This window comes from Anser brachyrhynchus, assembly GCF_964034855.1.
Source record: "Anser brachyrhynchus genome assembly, chromosome: 2".
Lineage (NCBI taxonomy): Eukaryota > Metazoa > Chordata > Aves > Anseriformes > Anatidae > Anser > Anser brachyrhynchus.
The window spans coordinates 115,913,750-115,941,673 of NC_137695.1; the positions used below are offsets into that span (position 1 = coordinate 115,913,750).

At 42.6% G+C, this 27,924-nt stretch overlaps 1 protein-coding gene across 3 annotated transcripts; it reads left to right on the forward strand.

Moving 5' to 3' along the window:
• The first annotated feature begins 116 nt into the window (after nt 1-116).
• LOC308188905 (uncharacterized protein) lies at nt 117-27,531 on the forward strand. Of its 3 annotated transcripts, XM_080578409.1 has the most exons (8): nt 117-270; nt 2,180-2,277; nt 5,441-5,531; nt 12,385-12,508; nt 15,218-15,358; nt 16,260-16,401; nt 16,539-16,668; nt 25,552-27,531. In XM_080578409.1, exons 5-8 carry the CDS (start codon nt 15,308-15,310, stop codon nt 25,607-25,609), a joined length of 381 nt encoding a protein of 126 aa, XP_080434535.1. In that variant the 5' UTR covers nt 117-270; nt 2,180-2,277; nt 5,441-5,531; nt 12,385-12,508; nt 15,218-15,307; the 3' UTR covers nt 25,610-27,531. The 3 variants fall into 3 exon arrangements, 1 of the variants encoding a protein (XP_080434535.1); XR_013945855.1 differs by lacking the exon at nt 16,539-16,668 and adding an exon at nt 18,876-18,961 and having other exon boundaries at nt 117-5,531; XR_013945856.1 differs by lacking the exon at nt 16,539-16,668 and having other exon boundaries at nt 117-5,531; nt 26,380-27,531.
• The last annotated feature ends 393 nt before the right edge of the window (nt 27,532-27,924 follow it).

The window sequence follows — 27,924 nt, forward strand, 5'->3', positions numbered from 1 at the left end:
GGCCGAGCCGGGCCGCGAGGAGGGCCGGGAGAGGCGGGGAGGTCGGGCTGGGACCGAGCTGTCTGTGGTCATCCACCCCGCCCGATTTCGCCCCCGGCCTCCCTCAGTGCCCATCTGCCGGATTTCGGGGCTGGCCGTTGGTGTGGTGCCTCCATCGCGAGGCTGGAGTCTGGAGCAGGACCGTGTTAAAACTCCTACCGATACCACACAGCCTTACATATGCTGGGCTTCAGGCACTGCCTTGAAACTGCATTATGAAATTCTGCATAGGTATTGTGATTTTTTGTTTGTTTTTCATGTAGTTTCACCACAGGGGATGAAAGAAGGAACTTTCACAGTGCCCTGTAACACTTCCTCAATGAAGCACAGAAATAAACAGTCTGGTTTGTCTGTACTTCCTAGCGTTAGAGACAGAGCTAATAACGTTGAAACAATTTCATCTCTTTCACTTTCAATTTGTCTGTCACGGTGACTTGTGGTATAAAGAACAAACATATACCTACCGTGTAGATTTGCTGTTTATGTCTGGATGTTTCAACTCCCATACTGTCCAAATAGTAAGGCCCTTAGCCACTTGCTGAACTGGTGTGGTAGATTTAGGAGTGGGACATGCTTTGAACTAAAAGTGCTAACAGCAGGTTACAAATATTTGTCTTTATCTAAGCCTGTACTAACTCCTCAGGCATTTTCATCTTCAATCCTTCAAGCAACCTGCAATCAATTCACGTATCACCGAGCATCAGGTTCAACACACTCACTTTTTGGGGAGGACAAATCAATGACTCTGTGAGCTCCCCAAAGCACAGTTTGGGAAGTCTTCTTATCAAAGGCCCCATCGGCCCCCTCTGAACCACATACAAACCAGCATCTCTGCTTGCCAGTATCAAACTGGTTCGCCACAAACCTTTAGGACTTTGTGGTAGCAGATTTCTAATGGGGAGCAACAGCTTGTTTCTTGATCTGTGCAGTTTCTGTGATTGCTAGAAGAATGAGAATTTATGCTATAATTATCAAATAAGCAGTAGGAAATGACTGATAAAAACAACTGCTGAGTTAGCTGGTCTTTTCAGGAGTCATTTTTGAGACATGACTGTGTAAAAAGCTACCACTGCCAAAGAAAGTATCAGTCAAAGTGTTTCCATTGGGGACAGAAAAATACTGTGTGTTGATAAGACATTCTTGAATGACATTTCTGGGAAAAGTCCTTATGGGATACTTTCATCTGGCATGGTCATATGATAAAAGCATTTGTGGAGCTCTTGTAGTACAATAAAGCTACAAGTATGTGACTTGTTCAACAAAACGAAGGCTTGAGGAGAACAGGATTCCTGTCTATCAGGGATTAAACAATAAGGATGAGAAAAAAAAAAAAGAAAAAAAAAAGAAAAAAAAAAGCTGTTTAAACAAAAGGCAAATAGAATGAGTAGATACACAGTGACCATGAATGTGGCTGAACTAAAAAATATGTGGTTTCTAATGATATTACAGAACATTCTTTCAGCTGAGGTAAGCAGGAGGAAAAATCTTGATAGACGGAACATGAAGGGCCTATAAAGGACGTTATAACTGCCAGCAATAGGGGAAAACTGGACTTCAAGAACCAAAATACTTCCTATGAGAAACATCCCCTGCTATCTAAGCAGATTTGTAGAGTTCTGCTTCTTCATTCAGAGATTTGAAGCTACTGTTGATTGTCCCAGATCTGAACTATGGTGGGGTTCTAGCATCATGGATTGGTAGCTGTCATGGATAAGAGATGATGATGTGTATGGGGAATCTGTAACATGATTCTATGATTTATGGATAATTTAACATTTGCAATACCAGCTATGTCTCTGGCTGTGAATCAATACCACTTTGGTACCTCCACCTCCTGTCTGGCAGGGATTGGGATGGGAATTCCTCTGCCACCCTGCAGTAAAACTACCTTGCTGTGCATTATAGCAAATTTGCCCAGAAGCAGAAGAATTTAATCCACCTGTGCTAGATCTCTAGTTTGCCAGGGGCAGCACTGATCAAAAGTGAGGAATCTGTAAGACCACAAGTGCCTCTGCTAAATGGTCAGGGTGGCTAAAAGTGCTTCTACAGAGCTGCCCAGAAGTGCAGAAAGGTAGGGCCTTTCACCTTGGTTTCTGGATCAGTGCCTACCCAGCACCTCAGTTCAGTGGTGTGCTAAAAGCCTCCAGGCAAATCCTCCTGAGAATCGAGAACCGAGAATCATTGAACAGAGCCGTGCCAGAAGCTGCCAGAGGGGCTGCAGAAGCAAGGACAAGGCTGGTGAGTGCTGTGCCATGTAGCCTGATGCACTGACATGATGCATGGCACGCCTGTGTGGGCAGCACATTAGTTTAGAGATATACCTGAAGACTTTGTCTTTATGGTGGAGCCTTCTCCAGTTCTCTGCCCTGAAGCTGTTGTCCACAAAACTGCCTTCTTCAAAGGAGAGTAATGCTGCAGCTGCCTGAAGCAGTTAGGTTTAGATGATAGCGTGGACTGATGGTGTTAGCAGTGATGTTACGCTAGCTCAGCCTGTACCGTGTTGTCTGTCACACCAACCTATTTAAATTATCTCCAGAAATTTTGTACATTCGAGTGTTGATTTATGAGCAATATACAAGGCTGAATTCTAATTAATTTCTTAATGAACCGCCTAATGCCCAAGGTTACCATTGCTGTCAGTGGACTGCACTATAACTTTCCTCACATTCCTATCCACAAGGGGACAGTCTTTCCATCTCTTACCACCGACTAAAACAATTTAAAAGTTAGCTCCTTGAAAAGCTACCATGAAATGAATTAAATCTCATTTCTTTTAAAATACATGTTCATACCTTATAAAATGTTCCACGTCTTTGTAAACTATGTGAAGTTACTGAATTTATTGAACTAGTCATAAGTAAAGTTATTTTAATGGAGCTAATGACTTGAAAATGAGTGTACAGCTACAAGACAATCAGTGCAAAGCACAAAATAAAGTTGTGGTGATGTACTTTGAGATATCCTTGGAAAAGGATGTCTTTTCCTCTCATTCATCTCTTTTTCTGGACTGGTTACCTACATTTCTTTGACGCTATCTTTCCAATAATGTGATAAATAGTAATAATAACATCAGCAGATTTTTTAATAGAATTTTAATGGGAGAGCTTTTCATTTTAACACAGAAAAATGACTAGAATTATTAGAAATTAGTTTTATAAAGTGTTAGATTATCATGACATTGCTTTCATTTTTCATTAAATACTTGTGAATGGTTAGTCTAACTTTTATACATATGATATTTATATTTTTGTTTCTTATAGGAAAGGTTCGGTTTAGGATTATCTTAGTTTACTCCCATAGTAACAGCGGGCTTCTGGCATTTTCTCAGAATGCTTACACAAATTTTGGGATTCACCTCCTAGTTTGCCTTACTGTTTCCTACTACACAGAATGTGCACTAATACCAATCTCTTATGATGAGCCAGTGACTTGTTACAATAGCTGATTTTTAATATAGCCAAATGGCTGCAAAAGGTGGGCTAACTTTTCACTGCAGTTACAGAAAGTACTGTAACTTGCTCTGAACGTAGGGAGGAACCAGAGAGATTCAGCAGCATATTTCATGCAAAACATCCAGCATAATCTTGTCACTGAGCTTGCTTGGACATTCTTGCAAGAAACCATTACTAAGGGGGAAAAAAAAAAAAAGAAAGAAAAAAAAGGTAACTATAAAACAATAAACCAAGGCTCAAGAAACAGCAGCATTTGAGTACAGCACTGTTTTTGAAACCTAATGGTACCATTACAGATGCCACAGCCTCCTTAACAAAATAAAGCTTACCAAGTATTGCAAAGAGGTTAAATATTATTTCCATTTGAAATTATTTTGGTGTAATATTAGAATACTAATTCAATTAAACATATTAGCAGCATATTCATGTACTTTTCCCTGAGCTGAAGGTCTAAGCTAAAAATGGTAATGAGAAGAAAGAGCAAGGTTTAATTTGGATTTTAAATCCTCAGTTATAAGTCACTGCTCATACCAAGATTACTCACTGGATAGATTCTGTTAAGTGACAAAAGTGAAACTCTTTGGTTTCATTAGTGTTAAGATAAAATCACTTCTGAGTGGACAAAAGTGACGTAAATTATTCGTGTTAGGCAAAACAGGGTTCACTAATCCCTAAATTAAATTTCTGGGCCAACTGTAAAGTATACTAGTTATTTAAGAGACAGGATTCATTCTTAAACTGGAGCATAATTGGAGTATAATGTTTAAGATTTCGTCAGAGAACAGTGCATCTCAGTCAGAATGACTCAAACGTGGGGTTACTGATGAAAACTGTTGAAAAAGTGATTACAGTGAGATACACATTTTCTATAGCTTCTTATGTCCTGTTTTGGAGTTGTAGGGTCTTTTCATTTTATTTTCTTTAATAATAGAAGTCATCGTTACTTGTTGGGTTAGCTTACTACCCTCAGTTAGCCTATCTCTTGATACCTCCTGGTTCAAAGTCACAGTTCTGACCTAGTGATAAGGACAGATATTAGCAGAACAAAATAAAATAATGCAAGCCTTACATCAGGGGTCCCGACCTCTTAAAAAACTTAGAATTTAGACCAAAAAAAAATGTTGCCCTCAGTCTTATCTCAACACCATTGCTCTTGGGCCCACAAAAGTTGTTACTTACAGATATTTAGGGAATTGCTAATAGCAGCTTCAAGAACGGCTTTTATAGTTTCCATATTAGAAAAAAAGTAGTCTTTCTTCTGCAGCTCCTCTTGCAATGTATGATTTTTTAAAAATCTGGAGCAGCAGAAGGAATAGCTGCTTTAGGAGAGCATAATGACTGCCAGTTAATAAAAACCTGATTATACCTGAGGTTCACTCAGAAAAAAATCACAACATTATGATAGGTAAGGGCACAAATGTTATTTTTTTCCTTAGCTTGAGCCTGCCTCACCTGTAATATTGAAATATCAGGACGTGGTAAGTGAAAACTGAAACTTCTGACCAGTTCTGGTGTCTCAGTGATGGACAGCTGTCAGTCACTCACTCACTGTCAGCCTTGCTCACTGAGCAGCCTGAGAAGTGCGAGCTTTAAACGAACACACTTCTTCCAGAGTCGCTTGGACTTCCCTGTTGCTCTAAACCGTGCTCTCTGTGGGTCATTGGTTAGTTATCTGTCAAAAGATTTTCAAAATCATTGTTTAGTGTTACATTTCTAAATTAATTTATAGGAACCTCAGAAGTTATCTAGCTGCACAAATGCTAAATGGAAGCTGCTGGATCCTCAGAAATTCTGTAATTAATTTTGCTGCCTACATACAGCTTTAGAAAATAACCTATTAGAAACTAATTCTTTAAAAAATGTATTTACCAGAGATTGCTAGACTTTTATTGGATAGAAACGTTTGAAATTTTCCATACAGTAGGTTACCAATAACTATCTCTGCGCAGGTGCTTCCTTGAGCAGCAAGAGCAGCGTCTCGGAGCAGCCAGTTGCCCATCGTCAGGAGTGAGCTGCTCCAGCAGCCGCTGCGCAGCCCTGGTGAGCACTTCCAATTACACACTCGGGAGTTCCCACACCACACCGCACCGCTGATAAGTCTTTCGGGTGTCTCAAGCAATATATGTACCTCTCATATATATTATATCATATTTGCTTTTTTTTTTTTTTTTTTTTTTGCCACTAGGAATATCATCAGAGCGCATGTAAAACCACACAAAAATACAAGGAGTATTGACTGGGGTGCCTTCCTATTCAAGTGGCCAGTTACCATATTGGAAAAGGAAGTAGGGTTTCATAGGACTTGGCCTTGGCAAAACTAGGTTTTCACCCCTAAAAAAATATTTATCCCGGTCTCTTGGGTGTGGAAAGTGGGCCAATTGTCTATAATTTTGCATTTTCACTCTTAGCCTTTTTTTAGATATATACTTTGCCCATCTCTGGGATGTGATTTAGCAGCTTCTGTTTTATCCAAGTTTCTAGGGAAGTTACTTAGGTTGTTCCTCCTAAGGCCTGCACTCTGTTCTCTGTATTTAATAAAATTTAAGTGTTTTGTTACACATTACCAAATAAGCATTTTGTGACTCTTTGAAACAAAACTTGAAACGTATTGTAGTAACAACAGGGTTCCTTTGGAACAACCAGACCTTAAACATTTGGTGAGTGCTAGTTTTGTGGGAGAATATATCTTTTCAGAGAGAAATGCTAACATGATTATTTGATGCAGGTCTTCTTTGGGTATTTCCAGGATCATATTCATCTTGAAAATGATTGATAAGGAAACTACTACAAGAGAAAACTCAAATACAACTATTTAACTAATACTGGTGAAACTGTGTGTTATCATGATAAATTGATAGAAAAGTGGTTGAGGTTTTCACAGAACGTTTATGGGAGTATCACAGGCCCAATTCTTTACTCTGTAATTCCAACTTTATTAGATGGTTAAATAAATTATATTGGCTCCAAAGTAATGGAAGACACTTTCTAGGAGAAGTACTGCTGCAAAACTTTACAAAATACAGTTTATTTGTAAGGCAAATGAATCTGAGTAGTTAAAAGAGTTAAATGCAAGGAATTCAGCCTGGTTCTGTAATAACCATGCAGTGCACATTAATATTGTCTCCTCGGTGTTTAGAACGTGCTCAGGTCTACAAGAAGAAATGAACACTTCTCGTGATTATACAGTTTACGGGCTGAAACCCAGAGACAAGGGGCTGTGGTACCTTCGAGACAAAGCTGCGTGTGTGTAAGAGCGGAGCAGGTCAGAGCCAAGCGAAGCACGCTGGCCACATCCAGACATGCGGCTGCAGGAAGGATGCAGGGGAGATGAGAGCTCAGCGGAGCAGAAAGCCATAAGGGCTATTTGCCCTTGATTATTTCAGAGGGACCAGGAAGTGTTATTAAAATATACATGTGTTATTAACGCGTTCCTCTGGCCATAGTGAAAGCAGTGATTATTTTAGGAGAGATTTGGTAGGTGAGTGGCTTAATGAACTGGAGAAAGGAGAATATTTTGCATAGAAAGTACTGTTAGCAGTAGAATGGAAAAGGTTGTGAGAACAGGGCAGGTTAGAGGCAGTGACCAGTTCGGTGGAGGCAAAGTCAAGAAATCAAAGCTGATAAACCAGGGAGAGTTCCTCAGTGTGTTCAAAACAAGCACTGCAGTGATCACAGTGACAGGCAATTTCAGCTGATTGAAGAGAAGTAATATGAATAAATGAAAGATAGGAGGATTTCTGTAACCAAAGTGAAAGACAACTGAGACAGAGAGAAATACTTTAGTTACAAACAGGAAGGATTGATTCTGATACTTCATAGGGAAAGAAATAATGCTTGCTAATTTCTCAGCTATATGGATAGAATTAGAAGACTGGTGTACAGAAGGGGGAGGCATTCAATAGTCTCACAACCCAGCATTTTCAGTGACTTCCTGATCTTTTTCCCTCTTCACACCCTCTCCTCTTTCCTTCTTTGCCTACCTTGTCTTTTCCATCCCCACTAAAGGTACTACCTCATAGGAGTTTAAAGCATATTAAGTTCATAGTATAAGAGATGCAGAAATAAAAAAGGAAAAAAACTAACAGTTTTATACATTTCTTGCACTCATCAAGAAGTTTATGGCAGTACTGAGATTTTTACGACCTCAAGTTGCCCTAGTTGGGCTTTATGGACATTTCAAAAAGCAAAGTTAATTTAAGGTACAGTATGAGTAATCTATAGCCACGTGAATCCCTTTGACTCAGACAACTACAGCAATTTATTTATTTCAGCAATTCAGTTTATTTTGAGCTTATGCTGATGTGTGTGTATTATAAAAGATAGTTTAGGGCTAAAATTATGCTTTATTTTGGTTGGCACATTGAAAGTTACCTCCCATATTTATCTCCCATTATCTCCTTAAATGAAAGTATCCTGGTAAACAGCATCACTGCCTGTCTTCGTGCCTGCTCTCAGTTTTTTTTCAGCTAATTGTCCTATGTCTGACTTCCAGGTAAAGCTGGCCATGAGAAGCAAAATCTGAAAGTGCTCTTACTTATGCACCTGAAAACATCAGCCTAACAATCACCTATCCTGGTCTTTTCTTGTAGAAAACAGGTCTGCTGACGACTTTGCCACTGGAATATTTATTATTTGGGGGGGGTCGGGGGGAAGGAGGGGGGAGGGAGGGATGGAGGGACAACAATCAGCCAAAGAAAAAATAGTGGAATAGTTTTTATTTGATTTTTAGATGACTGTTTTCTGATTTAATGGATTCTGCTAGTTTTACACTTGTTTTCACCAGTTTGACTGTATTTTGCTGTATATCAAAAGCACACAGGGTTATGGCTAGACCTTTCTTATGTATCATATAAATCTATTTAAGTGAATAAATAAATAAACACTGCCACGATGGAGTAAGAGTGAAAGATTGCATTGATGCTATTAGGAATAAAAACGTTTTGGAAGTACCACTATCAAATCATCTGTGAAAATGCAATATAGGCACATGCACACACAGCACCTGCAGATTTTTTTCCTTCAGATAAATGTCAAAAATGCAGAAGTCCACTTTCATTTGAGTAACTGACATGTTCTTCAAACCCACAGACTGCTTGGCAGATAGCAGTGCATCTTCCATTAATCCTTAAAAATTTAAATATCAGCTTATTTAGCATTCTGAAAGCACAGTAAAGAACAATATGAGTATTCAATGCCTAGATCGTATAAGGTTCTTCCTAGAAAAGACTGCTGTAAGAATAAGGCTAAATCAGTATCAGCTAAATCTGTGGTAGATAATGTAATTTATGTTGCTATGTATCATGTTAACGACTCCAAAACAATGTGCACATTATATTTTTTTCATTTGCAATTTAGGATTCTCAGCATAAGAGATGCAGAGACAAGGATAACCCATGTTTTCCATGAGAGATTCATGGAAACTGAAAAATAAGGTCTTTTAATAGTTCATGATAACTGTTTTTCTTGGCTTAAGTGTAGGTTTTAAAAAATGGTGCTCATTGTTTTGCTTGTAGTTCTTTCATGCATGGACAATCGTGCTGATGATGCATTTACTTCAAGTGAATTTTCCAATTGAAAAAGTGCTCTTGAGTAGTTTAAGTACTATGAATCACCAAAAACTCATCTAAGTCCCATAAAAGCACTGGCTGCAAAAACCAGCCCTGAAAAGAAGACATATTGGGATTGTTCTGCATGATTCAGCTAAACAGAAATATATTTTGTCGACACAGAAGAATTTGAAGAATTTGACAGTTCTGTAAAAATGAAATTATAATCTGCTAGAAAGACAGAAATTAACTCTTCTGGAACCCCCTGGTTATATCCCTCGGTCATTCCTCACTGGTCTGAAGCAGAGATTCTGGATGTGAGAACTTCAGCCCTTGAAATGCAGCATTTGTGTGGGATATATTTCATTCCTCATGTCTTTCTCTACTTTTTAATTTGGTATGGTCTCTCTTCTTTTTTATTTTTCTTTGGCTTAGTCCGATTGTTGGAAGTCTTTTTTTTTTTTTTTTTTTCTGTGATCATTGCCTGCACCATTTGGGCAACTAATATTTCTGAGACAGTGTCTGGTTAGTATGAATGCAATTTATTTATTTCATATATGATAGTATTTCCACTGAAACAACTTGGAGTCATAGGTAGTTGTCAGGGAGACATTACCGATTTTCAAGTTATTATTCAATTCTTTTGTAATTTTTACTTAAGACTACCTTTGGAAGCAGATAACATTAGTTAGTAAATTATAGCACTCGAGCCTTTCAAAAACGTAAAATATTTATTAATAATTTCAAAATGTTAAGCTCTTGGCTTAGATTTTTTTTTAAACTTATGTTTGAACTTATGTTTAAACTTATGCTTGAATGTTTAAACTTATGCTTAAAGTTGCAACTTTAAAAAAGCAATTTAAATATACCGAGAATTTTTTAGAACTTGGTGAAGCTTTCTGTCCCTTGGATAACACTGTGTTACCTCAGGTGAGCCACGCAAGTGCAGGGGCTTCCTCGTGTTTGGAGTTTCTGTCAGGGAAAGGCCCTGGGGCCTGCATCCAGTCACAGACTGCCGGGCCCATGCGGTGATCCTGTCAGGGCTGAGATGGTCGCGGTGGTCGCAGCGCGTTTTCTGCTTGCCATCACTTATCCAGCTGTAGGCCCTTTAGTGCCAGTGCCTGGGATGGTGGATAAGTTTATATACATATATATAAACCCGTCCCTGGGGGTGTTCAAGGAAATGTTGGGCCTGGTGCTTAGGGACATGGTTTAGTGGGTGACATTGGTGGTAGGGTGATGGTTGGACCAGATGATCTTGAAGGTCTTTTCCAGCCTTAATGTTTCTATGATCACCTCCAACTTGCCATGGTGAGAGACAATGATTTTGCCCGCATGCATCCACAGCAACCACGTTTGTTTTAATTCTGTTTCCGAGGTAATTTGGATACCGCATTAAGATGTCAGTGGAATTTGCATGAGGGGTGCCACAGGAGCTGCCTGGGCACCAGCCACCAGCCCCTTCCCTGAGCCACCTCTGTGACAAGACTGGTTGTGCTGATGCTTATGAAAATGAAGTGAAACAAAACAAAACAAAACAACTAGAAATTATGCACCTACAGCATGAGGTTTTGCCCTTTCTAACTCATCACCTCTGACACCCAGTAATGATGCGGCCAGAGCTAAGAGCAAGACTGTGGCAGTGACTGCAGGGTTTTGTCAGTGAGGGGAAAAGAGTTGTCTCAACCCAGTTCTGCAGGCTTGGTGTTCCTCAGGTCCTGAAGTGCAGTCCCACAGAAAGGAAGTGCTCAGTCCTGAAGCACTGGTGCCACTGCAGGGACTGGGAAAGTCCTCTTGTGCAGACATAGCCTCAGGCAATCACGAAGCCTCTGATAGCTGCCATCAGCTCCACTCCTGTTGCACTAGGCAGGGCAGGTGGCAGGAGCATCCCTGTACAACACAGTGCTCTGAGGGTTTTGATCCATGCTGTGCCATCACAGGGAGCCCAGGTAGGCCACAAAACCCACATGAGACAAGGAGCCTGAGCTCACCAACCTTGCTGAGCCAGTGGCCACCCCAGCCTTGAAGAGAGGTTGAGTCCCAGATGGTTCAGTGCAGAGCTTTTCCACAGGAGTATTTTCAAGCCAGTGTTTGTTGTATCCAGGAAAGGCCTAGAGGAGGCTTTGGAACTGAAGAATGTGGAAATTTGGCTGGGTAGTTACAGTCCCAAATTCTGGGAGTTTGGTTACAATTCCTTGGGAATCTGGAGTAAGAGTGTCTGAAATGTCCTTCAAGGGTGAAAGAAACTTGAGAAAATTTAAACATTTATCCCATATTTTATTATTTGGTAAATAAGTCAGTTAGCCTTACTTTGAGTATTAACATTCTCATGCTGTTCTTTGAAATAAAACACTCTATGAAGGTGAAATGTAATTAAGTAGCTCACACCCTCTGATGAGCTATTAGAACAGTAACTGTAGAATAAGCAGGAATAAATAAATAGTCTTTTGGCCTCTGCAGCTTCTTGAGGAACATAGAAGATGTCTTCCTCTTCCCCACTAAAAAAAGTAAAAAAAAAAAAAAAAGTGTTGGGGGAAGATATGGAGGGGAGGAAAGCTATATGAACATGAATGTTTAGTACTCATTGAAGAGACACATAACAGAGGATGCATTTATATTATAAAGTGAAAATGATCAATGCTCAGTTCTAACTCAGCTTCATCATCTTGAAGACATGCCTCTGTTAAGTACAAGTTCTGTTTTAAATCAAGAACATTTGCTTTGATTTACAGTTAAAACAAATCAAGCTTCCATCCAGGTCTACAACCTGCCTCCCCCTTCCTCCTCTCCTCCTGCAAAGGCAAAAGAGTGATTTGGCACAACATTTGAAATATTGATCAAACAATTAAATGTTATTTTGGGAGAAAAAAAAAAAAAGGTGAGAAAGGCCCATATGGATTGTTCTGCAAAACTCCTACAGTGGGGCGCACAGATTGTGCAACTTTATGACAAGCTCACTTCCCTTTTCAACATAAAACAAAGAACTAAGTTTGCATTTCTAAAACGTTTCTCTTTGCAGTTTGCCTGTTAAGTTTGAATATTGGCACAGAATATTCAAACAGTATCAAACTAATGTTTTTGGAGAGATTTTTTGTTTGTTTGTTTGTTTGTTTTGTTATCCTTTGGTGGTTATTTGCACATCAGGAATTTTGAGGTCACTGTTAGGACTTTCTGAAAGTAGAATGGCCAAGAACTATTTTTTGTGCTGTCCAGTCACATGCATATTCCCTCTTTCCTACTCTGCACAACTCTGATTACACTGTTTTCACAGCTGCCTCATCTGTCATCTCCCAACACCCTTCCTGAGGTTTCCACCCTGCCTATCATGACAGCATTGTGCTTCACAGGGTCAAAGAGGTGGGAGAAGCCAGGATGGGCGACATGAGGGCTGGAAGGAAGGGGAGGATGCCATGCAGCTGAGCCTCAGCACTGATACCTGACGTGCTCCTCTGGATGAGCAGGGGCTTCACGGTAAGCGTATGATGGACTGACATCTACATGCAGGACTGTAGTTTTGTATTCCCAGTCTTCCTGCCTGAGACTTGGTTTGTCACCTGTTCACTGTCCTGCTTCACTGCTTTTCTTCTCCACTACACAGGCCTGTTCCCCAGCACCACGTATGGGGAACAACTGGTCAGTTAGAGGGAGAACTGAAGCAGACTGTGAAACCCGACTCTGTGGTTGTTTGCAATCTGCAATTGTTTGTACTATGTTAGGGGCATGACTTTTCTTAAATTAAATCAAGATCTGAGAAGTGACGTACCCCAGAGATGACTTTGTAATTTCGAGTTTGTGGCTGTTTAAGTTGAGGAACAAAATTACCCCAGACTGCTTCAGGTTGTGGCTAACCAAAGCAGTGCTGACAAGTCAATGGTGGTGCTGTGGTTGTGGAGACTGAGGCAAGTATGGCTGTAGTTTATCCAGAAGTGTTTGTCCACAATATTTTCTCTGAAATAAGAGCAGTCAGCACTGAAGGAGTGCTTCAAAGCTCTTCGGGAGCCACATGTAACACACATTACACAGGCCGTAAGAGTATGTCAGCTCAAAAGAGTACTGCAGAGAGGCTGACCACACCTCACCTTCCAAATAACCTAGAGGTGAAAACAAATAATGAAGCATGTAGCAGGTAAGTTACATGGGATAAGCCTGGAAATGATAAATACAAGATTTATCTTTAGAAAGCAGGGAAAGGAAGAGCCAGAGACTTATAGAACAAATAATCAAACTAGCTGCAAAGACAAATTGGGTTATTCAAGTATACAAATTGTACTAAACCAGCCTAATTTCCTGCTATGACGGGATAACAAGACTTGTGTATTAGGGAAGAAGGAATAGAGTCCATAAATCACAACTTTGGCGAAGCTTTTGTAATAGCTACATATGGAATCCCCTTGAGTATGTAAGGGAGATATGGTCTAGATAAGTCAGTTCTAAACCATTCTGAAACCTAAAGGGTATGGTTATTAATGGTTCACTGCCAAACTGGAGCCTGGTTCACAGGGGAATATCCCAGAGGTCTGCCACGGACCTGGCAATACTGAGTTGAATACTCATTCAGAATAAATTTCAGTAACAGCATTGCTGGTGAAATAAAGAGCATGCTTGCTAAATTTGCAGCAGACAGCATGCTGAGGGAGCTGCAAACACTTTGAAGGGCAGAATTAGGATCCAGACTGTACCTGACGTCTTGGGGAAGGTGATAAGAAAAAAACTGCATAAGTTCATAAGGAAAAACCCTACTCTTATCAAGGAAAATTTGCACTCCGAAACCATAAAAATGGGAATGACTGACAAGGCATAAAAGCCACAGAGAAAATCTTGAATTTAAAGATGCCTGTTGTGGGAAAAATTTATATATTGTACTGGCCTGTATAAAATAAGGCACGTCGTCTACAACATAAATGAAGTTTTCTTCCTCTGCTCAGTACAGGTGTGGTGTCAGCAGGAGAATGGTGTCAAAGTGTTTTAAATACCCTTACAGAAAGATGCAGGTGAAGTGAGCTGGATCCAGCCATTTTCTTTTTCTCTCCTCTAGATTCAATGACAAAATTAAAGGAACTGGGCTTGTTCAATCTAAAGAGTAGAGAAATGAAAGCAGACAAATTAACCATCTTCAGAAACATAAATGGCAAAGAGGGCAGGAATAACTTCAAAGAGGACAAACAACCTGTCAACAAGTAGTAAAGAGTCTACAATGCATCATGAGAGATTTACTTTCAGTATTGGGAAATGTCTGAGAGCTACAGCAATGAGACAATATTATACATTATCTAGGCAGATGCTGGCATCATCATTTTTAGGATCTGTTTAGAAAACATTGCTCAGGAAAGATATAATAGTAATAAGAATATAATAATAGATATAGCTGATGAGTGGATAGATGGCCTTTCCAAATCCCTTCCTGTTTGTGATGACTCTATAAACGTGTTGGATTAAATATCAGTGTAATAAAAGCAACTCAAAATAATCTTCAGCCAACAGATGTGATAATAAGATTTCAGTATCCCAATTTCAATGTTGTTCTTTCCTGCCCTCAGGAAAGCAGGGCGGGACTGGCCCTTGGCATAAGGGCCTGTCTAAACCATCAGATCGCTGAGACCAGCAAAACAGCACCGTCCTGCTCTGTGTCTTGCTTACTCCTCAAAAGTCAGGCTGGAGAGAGTGAGGTAGCTAGACTAAGTTCATGTTGGGGTGAAGGACCCTTTCCAGGAGCATCATCTCTATCCTCTGGAAGAAGAAGGATTGGCAACACCTTGGCTCCAATCCAGCACTACCCTGTTCTTTCCCCTTACTTTTTCTGAGGCAGGAGTAGAAATGTGCTTGTATTTTGCTCACCCTGTTGAGGAGCCTGTGCCATCCTTGCAGAAGAGAGATACCAATCCCAATAAACTTTCTGTGACTATCTCAACAGCACAAATTTTAGTAATTCTTTAGCTAAAGTCACCTTTGTCTGGGGAATACAGACATCTCAAGAGAGAATTTGAGGATGTATAATGAAGTCCTTGTGATCATCTGTTATAAGCCAACTGGATTGTGAATTGTAGATAATTGGATGCACTGATATAATGAGCTGAAGACCCATGTGACAATTAATAATTCTATCTAAATAAAGTTCTAATTCAATATTTTTGGTAATGTAACACTAAATGTAATAGAAGAAAATAATATCTTCCCTCTCAGTTTTTCATAGATGAGTTAGAGTGCAAACTCCTGCCTGCATGCTTAACCTGACTTCTGCAGAACTGTTGGCAAGTATGTGATCGAAAGTGGATGGACAGGCACGGACTTACAAGGGACACTGACAGGTGTCAGTACAATAAGGTAAGCACATTCTTGTGCCCTGTAATGTGTCAAGAGTCATATAACCATATAGCCCCTTTGCATTTCCCCTTTTGATCGGAGGTGCAAGTCTTCATACGTACAGTAAACTTACTTAAAGCCTAACATCACTAAACAGTGATCCTAGCACCTCTCATCACTAAATAAAGTGAAGGCTTTTCAATAGAGTTCTCTCCTCTCTTCTGTAGCCACAAACATGGTTCATGTTTGTAGTGCAGTAATATGGGACTCCTTGGGTCAGAGTATTGCAAAGAGGGATAAAAAAGGAATCCGAAGCTTGTGGTTCTAGTGGTTCCCTGGTGGAATCACAAGACAAAGAGTTTGAAGCCTGAATAAATTTTAAGTTTTTGAAGTACCTACTTGGTGATTAAAGATTTCAGGTCTTCACTAAAGCTTTGGATAATATTTCTAACATCAAAACTCTCTGAGAAAGATAGATATGTAATGGATCAATAAGAGGAATGACTTTTGCATTGCCAACCTGTGCTTTACAGTCACATGTTAAAGATGAAGTGGAGATATTTTCTATCAATCCATTGCTTTTGAGAAATTGCTTGGCCTCCACTGAGTCACTTATCTTTGCAGCTGTCCTATCATTAATAATTATATGTAAATAATATAGATGCTTCTCTCATGCAAAAAGAACCCCAAGAGCACGTTAAGCCTCTCCAGTACTCAGTTCCCATCTTCTGTCATTTTATGTGCTGTATAAATAAATTCTGTTCCACATAAATACAAGGTTGAACACATACAGTCCACGATTCAAAGATGATCTGAAGTGAATCCTTCGCACCCACGAGTCCAGCTCTTGAACAGTATTCCTTCCAGCAGACTCAGGTCACTTGCTGAATTACTAATAGCATGATATTATTTCTCCTGGCAGATCTGCACCTGGGCATGCTGGAAGGCAGGACACATCAGTGCTTGCTGCTGGTGCTTTCTGAATGGCCACAAGGAGCCCGTGGTAGCTGCGGTCCCACCAGACAGCATGGGAGGGGGACAGGGCAAGGAGGCAGCAGCAGGAGGTGAGTGGAGAGAGGAAGGGAAAAGGCTCACTGCTCCCCCACCTGCAACCCCTGCTGGGCTTTAATTTGCCCTCAGCCCTCAGGCACCCCAGATTTGCTCCTAGTTTGTAGAACCTGCTTGCTGCCTCTATCTGCAGAAGCCTTCAACCCCATTGCTCTTCTTCCATCCATCACCACCCCTCCTGCATCAGGCAGGCAGCAGGCACCCTGCGACTGCCTGCTCTGCGGGTGCCAATTAGCAGCCATCACTTTCCACCTATGCAAAAGGTAAGAGAAGGAGCAACACCACAGCTCTTCGCTGAGCACAAGTTCAAAGCTGTTCTTTCCAGGGAAACACTTAATGAATCAAAATCTCAAGCAGGAGAGACAAATTATAGCAGAATGAATCATATTGCTGTGAAATTGGTTCAAAATTGCAAAGAAGAACAACACAAAATACGAACACTCCTTCTTAATTCTAAAATAAGGGATTCATATTATGAAGGAAGTTTAAGGAGCTATTTTAAATAGGGCAAGGTTTTAAGTCACCTGTTACCATTGAGAGTTTGGTGACTCCACCTTCTGAACAGTTAACTCAAGTCCAGGAGAAGCGCGTCAGCTCCTGCATTAACAAGACCTTATTTAGATAAAACACAGTCTAACCACCACTACTTTGATCTCTTTTATATGTTTATTTAGACTTGAACTTGTGCTAAATGCAGAACTGGGAAAATTTTAAGTGCTGAGTCAAGTTCATAATGAGGAAACTAACAAAAGTTGTAAAGAGGAAGAGTTCTCTCTATTGTTCCTTTGCAGTAAAACTTTTCGTTGACTTACAGTAAAGACTAAATGATGTAAATGATAAAGAGGATGTAGCACTGCTGTTTTGTGGCATGGCTGGGTGGGGACAATGCAGCTGGTGCACAGAGACTTCTTCATCCTGCGGCTGCTTCCACCTCTGTCTTTCCCTGTGCACCGTTCTGGGGTGATGGTCCCTAAACAAAAGCGTCGGTTTCCACAGCAAGCTGGTGTCTGAGGAGCAAGGCATTTCACAAGGCGGTGGTGGTGCTCCAACTCTCTACACTACACCCTGGGGACTGTTTTTTGTGGAGCAAAAGGAGTTGCCCTGTGCCCAGAGTAAGGGCTTTGCCCTGTGCACAGCAGCTCACTGTCCTAGCTGATATCTGGGTCCTCCTATTCTAGGAAGCCAAAGCAATATTGCTCTCCACTGGTCCTGAAACTAGTTTAGCTGCTAATGTAAGTAAGTTGGACAAGATCATTGTCTGTCCCATCAGGGACACTTTGGAAAGCCAGGCTGGGGTTCCTGAGCCGTGCTGGTGTTGTTCTGTCTCTGCTAGGAGCTCTCACTTTTCAGCACCAGCTGCAGCAGGGGCTGTGGCATGGTAGCGTCGCCGGAGTGGGCATCCACGCTCTGCAGGAGGCTTTTGGTCAGGGGATTTGTTGCTCAGCTTCTGCTCAGAGCAGGTGGGAGCTTTGTTCAGAGTGAGCTCCGCAATTGTCCACCATGAGCATCCCTAGATAATGGATTTGCTGTCATCAAACAACAGTGACCCTATCTCAGGAAAAACCTGCAGATCCCCCTAACACTTCAGGTCACTAAAGCCTGCAGTATTAAGTACGCCTTCATTTTCATGTATTACGTCTGCTGATCCTCACTGGTGGCAAGGAGGAGGTGAGAGCTTACTTACAAAACCTCTGGCCACACCCCGCTGGCACCGGCTCTGAGGCACAGAGCAAGGCCATCATCAGCTTCGGCTCTGTGCAATTCCCGAGTAACACAAAGGAGAATCCATCCATCCACCCACCAGCATCCAACAGCTGCATGCTAAGAGCAAGGGAGGTGAAATGTTTCCCATGTTGTACCGGCGTCTTTCACTTGCCTGCTGGTGACACTGGGGAAGCAGCTAGATAGGTATTTCTGGGATGGTGATCCACAGTGAAATGATTAGCTGTCCGGGCATTTAAGTGGTCACAATTAGGCTTAGGCGTCCTGAGAACAACCCTTGGAGATAAATAATAGAAATTCACACCTACCTACAGTTGGTCCTACAGTTTTTCAGCCTATTTGGAGGCAGGCTCAACGGGAGAGTGGGAAATTAGGTGTGTAAATCTTCTTGAGCGCCTTGGGCAGTCAGCACTTGTCCTAAGGAGCTCTGGCAGTCGCTGTCTTGGCCTCACTCATTCAGTCTTTTAACCTGCTGTTCCCAGCATCACCTCCTTGAATAAAAATGCTCCTGCCTTGCAGTGCATGCTTCCCTGAGGGCTGCTCTTCTAAAGACCAACAAATCTTACTTCCATCCTAACATGGATGCCTGTGAGTATGGCTTGGTACACCTAGAATATCAGTGGGAAATAAGTTCAAGACCGCAGTGGCTGGTTGAAGCACAAAAGATTTTAATCTCAATACCCTTACTGGAAATTACCATACGTAAGAATAACTTCTTTAATTCCCTCCATCATTTTCTTTTTTTCAGTGGAGTTTGAAGAGATGCATGAGAGCAGCTTGGACTCCAGAGAGGTTTCTTGCAGAGTTGAGGACTTAATTTGAGAATAATTTCCAGTAAGTCACCAGGAAAGATTATGAGCTGTGAGGTCTTGCAGGATATTAAGAATTATATCACTCCTTCCAAAGTTATAAGCAAATCCTATGTTGGTGTGATAAATAACCCCATGGTTAACAAAAGACAGGGAGCAACAAATGTCCTTGCAAACTAGAAGAGGTCTGTTTTCCAGACACTGAGGTAGTGAGAGCTACAGTTGTTGTTCTAATGCTGTTAATGGGCGACAGTATGCTAATTAGTCAGATTAACTAAGCGGGTGAGTCATGCACTAACCCTTCTTGAAAGAAAGTGCCCATTTTGAGATGCTAAATGAGAACATAAATGCAATCAGGCATACAATTCCTGAAAGATAAGACGAGTGCAGACCTGCTTGTTAATGTAGCCAGTGAAATTAATTCTGTTTTGAAGAGGGGTGCACTTTTTCATATTCAGGGTTCATTTTAATGGGAAAGGGTACAAAACCTTCAGATACATACAATGCATTTCACTCAGGTCTAAGTGTCTTTAATGACTTAACATTACAAAGATATTTCTGATATTCTTTGCTGTGTTTGCACCTTCAGAAAGTTTTTTTTTTTTTAATTAGAGGCATTCAAATGTTTCAAATGAAGACAAAACTATAATATCTGAAAAAACACAAAGGCCTCTCAGCCATAATTGAGGCAAAAATCTTAAAAATGTTTATTGTGAATGCTCAAGACCTTATGCTGCATAAGTGCTGTCTCCCCACATTTGAAGAAGTGGCACTGATGTGTGCAGAGACTGAAGCCGTGGTATGGTCACGGTGCTGGGGGCGAAAGGTGGTGACTGCCACCCCACAGGGAGGACTGGGTTGTCCTTCTGTGGAGGAGGTTGGTGCTGTTTTTTGGTGTGTGAGGTCCATCCTTTCTTGGTGGCCACCGACTTCATGCATGTTAGCCTATTGTAAACTTTATCTTCATCACTCACAGAATCTCAGAATGGCTGAGGCTGGAAGGGACCCCTGGAGGTCACCTGGTCCACCCCCCTGCTCAGTCATGGCCACCCAGAGCAGGGTGCCCAGGCCCATGTCCGAGTGGCTTTGGAAGATCTCCAAGAAGGGAGCTCCACAGCCTCTCTGGGCAACCTGTGCCAGTGCTCCATCACCCTCACATAAAGCAGTGCTGCCTGGTGTTCAGAGGGAGCCTCCCGTGTGCCAGTTTGTGCCCATGGCCTCTTGTCCTGGCACTGGGCACCACTGAACAGAGCCTGGCTCTGTCCACTTGGCACCTCCCTTCAGGTATTTACAGACATTGATGAGCTCCCCCCGAGCCTCCTCTTCTCCAGGCTGAGCAGTCCCAGCTCTCCCAGCCTCTCCTCATAGGAGAGGTGCTACCATCCCTTCATCATCTTCACGGCCATTCTCTGGACTCCCTCCAGTAGCCTAATGTCTTTCCTGTACTGGGGAACCCATAACTGGACACAATACTCCAGTGCTGAGTAGAGGAGAAGGGTCACCTTTCATGACCAGCTGGTGGAATTGTGCCTAATGCAGCCAAGAATACACTCATAATGGTGTAGGGATCAAGAAAACATAAATGCGTGGTGGTTTTACTCGGGTGGGCAGCTGAGCTCTACCACAGCTGCTCTCTCACTCCCCCTCCTCAAAGGGAAAGGGGGAGAAAATACGATGAAGAGGGCTCAAGGGTTGAAATAAGGACGGGGAGACCACTCATCAATCATTGTGACTGGCAAAACAGACTCAGAGTAGGGAGATAGTAAGATTTATTGCTTATTACTAACAAGCTAGAGAAGTGAGAAACAAAGGAAAAAAAAAAAACCAAACAAAAAAACACCTTCCCCACATTTGCCCTCTTGCATCTCCTCCACCCAAGCGGTGCAAGGGAAAAGGGAATGGGGGCTGCGGTCAGTCCCTAACGCTTCATCTCTGCCGCTCCTTCATGGTCACTCTCTGCCCCTGCTCCACGCGGGGTCCCTCCCACGGGATGCCGTCCTTCCCGAACTGAGCCTGCGGGGGCTGCCCACAGGCAGCAGCTCTTCAAGAACTGCTCCCACATGGCTCTGTACCACGGGGTCCATCCCCCAGGAGCAAACTGCTCCAGCACGGGTCCCCCACGGGCGGCAGCTCCCCCCAGACCCCCTGCTCCTGCGTGGGCTCCTCTCCACGGGCTGCAGCTCCGGCCCGGGGCCTGCTCCTGCGGGGGCTCTCCATGGGCCGCAGCCTCCTCCAGGCCACATCCACCTGCTCCACCGGGGGCTCCTCCACGGGCTGCAGCGTGGAGATCTGCTCCGTGTGGGACCCATGGGCTGCAGGGGGACAGCCTGCTCCACCAGGGGCCTCTTCACAGGCTGCAGGGGAACTGCTGCTGTGTGCCTGGAGCACCTCCTGCCCTCCTTCTGCACTGACCTTGGGGGCTGCAGGGCTGCTTCTCACTCGCCTCTCCCACCTGCTGTTGCACAGCAGTTTTTTTTTCCCCTTTCTTAAATCTGCTCTCACAGAGGCGCAAACAACATTGCTTATTGGCTCGGCTCTGGCCAGCAGCAGGGCCCTTACCTAACATGGGGCAGCTTCTGGCTTCTTCTTGCAGAAGCCACCCCCACGGCCCCCCACTACCAAAACCTTGCCACGTAAACCCACTACAAAATGGTGCTAGCAGCCATCACACATTGTCGATGCTTGAACTAAACGTGGTATCCGGACAGAAATCTGTGTCAGTTTTCCCATCTTCTGACATGGAGACAGGAGGAAGCACCTGCATGCAAACGCATGGGCCCAGTTCTTAGCAGCTCTTCAGCCGTCACACCTGCAGTAGTCCTGGTTCCTGGTGGGGTTGGCAGATGGACACCTCTCAGGGTGAAAGCTGTGTCTCTGCATGGGCTGGGCAGTCAGACAGTGCTGTGAGGAATATTAACACTGCGCAGAAGCTCAGTGGGAGCAATGCCTGTGAGGTTTCTCTGGTCATCCCCCTTGGGGAGGACCCAAGAAGAAAATGCAGGCCTCACCACAGCTCCAATGTGCACTGAATTCACCAGCAAAATATTCTGTCTCATGGTTGTTTTTGATTGTGTTCTGTCACTCATCATTTGCCAGAACCGGTCATTTTTCTTAAATATTTCCTGCACTTCTAGTCTGATTTCAAGACAGCTACTGGGCAGCAGGATTGCAGAAATGCTGGCTCCATCAGTCTTCTTTCTCTCCTAACCCCAAATATTCCCAGCGCCGTTGTAATGGCTACTGTTCCCATCCTAAAGGTGGCTGCACTTAGGTGACTGGTGAAGTGATCCCCATATATTTTTGCAATTCTCTGAAGTGCCTTGAGGCTTGCAAAAGGCACTATATAAATCAATTAATAACAATATCAGAGGTCAGTCAGCCAATAAGAATACAATTTAGTTTAATGAGAGATAAATAAGACAGACAGAGTGAGAGGGGAAAGGAGCTACAATGCTCCGTGCTCGGTGCCAGGCTCTAAATATGCTAGCTCCTCGCTTTATCACAGTGATCATCAGAAACACGAAAGATAATTGTGTCATTGCCATTTCTTAGTCCAGTGTAATATCTATTACTGGTTTTGATGTCTTACTCAGCTCTGTGCCAGTATGATTTTAGGAAGAGTGTACATTATTTTCATGAAAACAAATATGAGCATGAGGAAGCATTTTTCCCTTGCGTGCAATTCCTACTAAAGAATTTACATTCTTCTAATTTACTGGTTTACTGCACCACTTAGTGCACTCCTGAGATGTGCAGAATGTCCTCGCAGTTAAGAATGTGCAGATGAAATTTACCCTTTTTGCACTGAATCACTCACTCTTCCCTTGGAAGTCACCATGCTCTTTCCTCCCTCTAAATCTCCTTTAACCGTTCTAGTAAAAGACTAGATTATTCTGCACAGTCACAAAATGGATCCAAAACACTGGCTGATGGTTTATCTGGAATTTAAGACAGATATTTTTGCGACAAATCTGGTTTTAAGCAGGTGAGTGGAAAGACATTGCTTTACATTTGATTCTTCCTATTATATGGGACTGCAGATGTAGAAATAAAAATTCTCCACTGTAGCCCCAAACAAAAAGCTGGGCTGCACCATCCTCATCAAAAGTAGCGTTTGGTTGGACCAGATGATCTTGGAGGTCTTTTCCAACCTTAACGATGCTATGGTTCTGTGATTCTGTGATTTGACAAGTTGTCAGAAGATGCAGAGGATGTGGGGAGATATTGCCTAATGGGCTAGGGGACGGGATAGAGGAGGCCTGTGTGGCAAGAAGTGGAGGTGTTTTATGTTCGTGCCCCACCAGGACACAAGCTGCAAAGCCTCTCGATGTATCCGTGTCCACACGGACCTGGTGGGACGTGCTGGATGATGCTGAAGAGCTGCTAGGGAGGTGGCAGCTCCTGCCCAGCCCCTGCACGTGCCCTTCTTGGGGGCACCCTGGGGCCTTGATGGGGCGGGAGCTGAGAAATGTTCCAAGGCTCGGTATTACAGAAACAGCCATTAGGAGCAGAGCATGAAAGGTGTGTCTAAAGCAGAATGAAGCAGAGAGTGAGCCCATAGCTGTAGGGCAAGGCTGACTTGGGCTAAAATTTGACACAGCTTCATGTGGTGTCATTACGTGCAGCTCTGCTCACCTGCCTGTTCGCAGAAACCTCTGCCTGTCGCTGCAGCTGCGCTCACTGCAGGTCTCTGGCAGCTATCGCTACATCCCGCGGTAACGGGGGTCTTGTTCACACCTCAGGCCCCGTGGCCGTGGTTAACGGAGGCAGAGAGTGGAAGAGATGTTCCTAAAGCTCTTTGGCAAAAGCCAAAGCCAAATGGAGCTGACCACATACATTAACACTTCCAAGGTTGCATGCCCAAAAATGCGACGTACGTTTTTAGTGTCTTTTCATGTGCCTCAAAATAACTGCCCATGCAAACATGGGGGGGGCCCGCTTCACACTTAATTAACCCTCACGCAGGCAGCTCAGATTTGGATATGAAAGCATTGCTTCTGCAAGAGAAGCTGCTTTTTGTTCTCTCTCCTCTATGCCCCCCTCCAAAAAAACAGCCCCTGGAAACTCTAACAAAAGATTAGCTCAAGCTGAGGCCAGGCTGTAATGTAAATAGCCAGACAGTGAACAGAATGGCTTCTTTTATCAAACTTAACATCCCAAAGCTCTACTGATTTCACTGTCATTATGGTAGTGATTAATTTGACCCAGAGTACTGCCACCCACTGCTAAAGCCTTCACTGCATCCCTGTTGATAGCTCTCATGACAGAGATTACAGTCTGCCACTGCGCTGTCCATAATTAGTACTTGTCAAAATGAGATTTGCCTATGGTAGCCCACTGCCCATGAGAAACCCATTCAAAATTAGAACACGCTTTGGAAAATAGAAGACAGTTCATCCTCTAATTGGAACCAATGAGTAGAGAATGAAGACTCTCTTTCTCATCTCTCAAGTGTTCTTCCAGATCTAAAACATGATTTTCTGAGTCCTCTCTGTAGCTGTCAGTACCTGTCCCCTGGCCCAGGGAACACCTCGAGCAGGGGTCACACCACGTGGGGCACTGGGATGAGCCACATTTTTCCAGGGAGTGGAGGAGGGAGGGGAGAGGGAAGCTGGGCGGTACCTGCCTGCCTTACATGCTAGCACAGGAACGTAAGGGTCACAGCGACTGGGATGTACACATCTGAGATTTCAACATTTCGGGCTGGACTAGACATGGAGTCTGATACACAATTCGCTACAACCTTTTGTTGTTATTATCCACTGTAAGAGGATGGGAAGTGCTGCAACCCTGAATGCAAAGAGTCTGTAACCACAGCCAGTATCGCTAAGGGCTGTGATAAAAGTCTTTTGTTATACTCTGAACTACAGGGATGGTGCATGGTATTTGCCAACACGAAACATGCACTGAGGCAGATGTATCTGGTCTTGCTACTGGCAGGTTGAGAAGTTCACACACGGTACAACAAGGGATGAACATAGAAAGGAAAACAGGAAAAAAAAAAAAGAGATGCAATTAAGAATAAATATGGTTTAGCATTTTGGTTAGATATAACTCCGTTTTTCTCTAGTACAGTAACTCAGCAACTACAAGTACATGTAGATATACATGTACAAATGCACCCAGCTTGTATTGAGCTCTGTAGCTGACTGCAAGAAGGAAGGGCAGGGCCGGGCTTTGCTTTATCTGAAATAAAGCCATCCCTTGGAGAAGGACAGCTGCCTTTTCCTGCTGGACCGTGGGAAGGGAAAGGAGAGCAATGCAAGCATTGGCAGAGATATGTGAGAGGCTCTGCTGGCACCAGACACTGTTTCCTTCAAACAGCAATAGTTTACATTTGATGAGATTAATTTGGGATGGACACAGAAATGGTAAATGCTATCAGAATAAACAACCATATGTTGATCAACTGAGGTTGATGCCCAGTGATGTTTTTCACAGAACAAGCAGAACAACTGGTATTTTTGTGATCAGAAGCATAAATCCATACAGCTACAAGACTTGTTCTCACTCAAGACCCAACCTAAAAATAAAAAGAAGGAACCCAGAGAATGGCAGCTTTGTGCTTGCCAAAGTAGACCGCTGTTGGGAAAACTTTCTGTCTTTTCATTTCAGCATTGACAGTGCTCAGAAGCTCTTGAAACAGATGAGGAATATATCATGGCAAAAGTGAATCCTTGGAGAGTATTTCACAAGAGGTGGTGGTGTGCCAGACATACTTCTTCACAAATGTTTTTCATATTTTTTTCCACTAAAAGAAGCAGAAGAGCTCAAAAGACAGCAGTATTTTTTGCTAAGTGCTGGTATTTTTTGCTAAGTGCCCAGCCAGTGATGGAAGTGACACACTTCCCTGCAGCAGGTGAATTAATCTTTGTGCAGCCCTGTACGTAAACACCATGCATTAACCTTATCATGCTGGACTCTGTTCCTGAATCCTGCACAGCCAGATGATGGCTTTCACCCTCATCTCCAGCAGAGCTGCTGTTAAGAAGAGGATGTTCTTCAGTGCCACGATAACCATCTGATCAGCCCTGACCTGGGCGAGTTACAGGGAGGCTCACTGCTGAAGGCAAGAAAGACCTCACTGCAAGGCTGCAACCCATCGCAGCTCTGCACTGGCGGTTAGACAGAAACCTTCTGGCCAAAGCGCAGCTGAAGGTGTGGGCCAGCTGGAGATCATCTAAAAAGGGAAAAATCAGACTACTTGCAGATGTAAAATTCATAATCGGGGAGCAGAGACTGAATCGCAGAGAAAAGGAAAGTCTAGAGAAAAGCAAGGTCTGGTAGTCCTCAGGTTTGCAAAAAAAGCTGCTGCAAAGAGTTGGAATGTCTTTCCTCATCCACTGAGATAAAGTAGCTTTGAAAGTTGTGCCATTTGTGCAAGTTTTAGATGATTTAATTGTGAGCTTGATTTTTTTTGAAAATACTTGTCTTCTCTTTTAGTGTTTTCCTGGAATCATCTCTTTAAACTAATGAGACATTAAAGCCAGACATTAGGAAGCATTTTCTAACGATGACGCTGCCTGCATCCTGTCACACATCGCTACAGAGGCTGGCGAGTCAGCAAACGTCTGCCGGGGCTGCTCTGGGTGTCGCCGACCCCGCCGTGGCGTGGGGAGACCTCAGCGAGCCCCAGCCGCTCCTTTCCCCATCGCTCCGGCAAGTCCGAAGATTTACTTCCAGCCTGAAGGTAATCACTCAGTCGTGATTCTGACCTACAGCTTAATGTGCCCCCTCGCTATAGTTACAGCCGTCCTCCTTCTGGTTATGCTCCCTGCTGTGACTAATGGGATCTCTGCAGTTAAAGAGGTGATTTTTAAAGAAAAAGATCCAAGTTGCAGTGCTGCTACCAAGTTTACAGCTTTAGCAAAAGCAATGGCACAGTACTAACGACAGCAGTCCTGACTACGGCCTATGAATTTGACATTTGTAGGTGTACATTTATACACCTCTCTCCAGACCTACAGACCCCTAAATGCACAGGAAGCAAATGATCTTTTGTTACTGTTTATGCCATGGACAGTGAGTACCAGTTTAGGTATTTGCTATTCACAGTGAAATGTGCTTAAACTAGACATACTCCATTCATGTAAAATATTCTTAATCAGCCAAAGGTTTTTTTTTTCTTTTTTCTTTTTTCTTTTTTCTTTTTTCTTTTTTCTTTTTTCGTTTTTTCTTTTTTCTTCTTTTTTTTTTTCTTTTTTAAACTGAGTTGTTTTGCACAAATGCACACAAAAATGGAAAGCAGCTTGCAAAGAATCGTAAAATACCACAGGAGAGCCTGAGATACAAAACCAGCTTTACAAACATGATTCTTCCAATGCAGTTTTCTCAAAGATGTTTAAGGGTGCTATGAGGGAGCATTTGTTAAAGACAAAACCATAAGGATTTTGAAGGTATTTTGCAAAGTACATCTTACCTCAACCATTAATAAATATCCCTTTTGAAAACACGGAAATGATTGAAGAGTTTTCCAAATGGAAGAACATTTTTTTGGACTAAGTGATGATGCCACTTTAAATAAATCCAACTGATTTTCTCTGTGTGTGTGTGTGTGTATGGATGCTATAGGAAAATAAAAATTTGGGAAAATTCTACCTTTGTTTAAATCTCCTTCCATTGTTTTTACTTTCTAAATGGGTTCCCTGTATCTGTTCACTTGTAAGGACAATTAAATTCAAATGCAACAGATCACAGAAGCAAATGCTACCTGACCAAGACTCTGACCAGAGCGACCACTCCAGCAAGAAATTCGGTAGAAAATAGCTCAAGTTTTGCTTTTCTTTGCTCAGTAAAACTGCAGATGTCAGTTGGATGCTAATTGGAGTCATTGTAGAATCATGTTAGATGCCCTGTTCTCGTTCAATATCGTAGCAGGTAACGCAGTACCTGTGTTCTTCAGGAAGGGATCAATGACACAAAGGTACTTCTCTGCTGCAGGGAGAAAACAGACAATTAGAAAATCACTATTTGTATTCAATTTCTGTT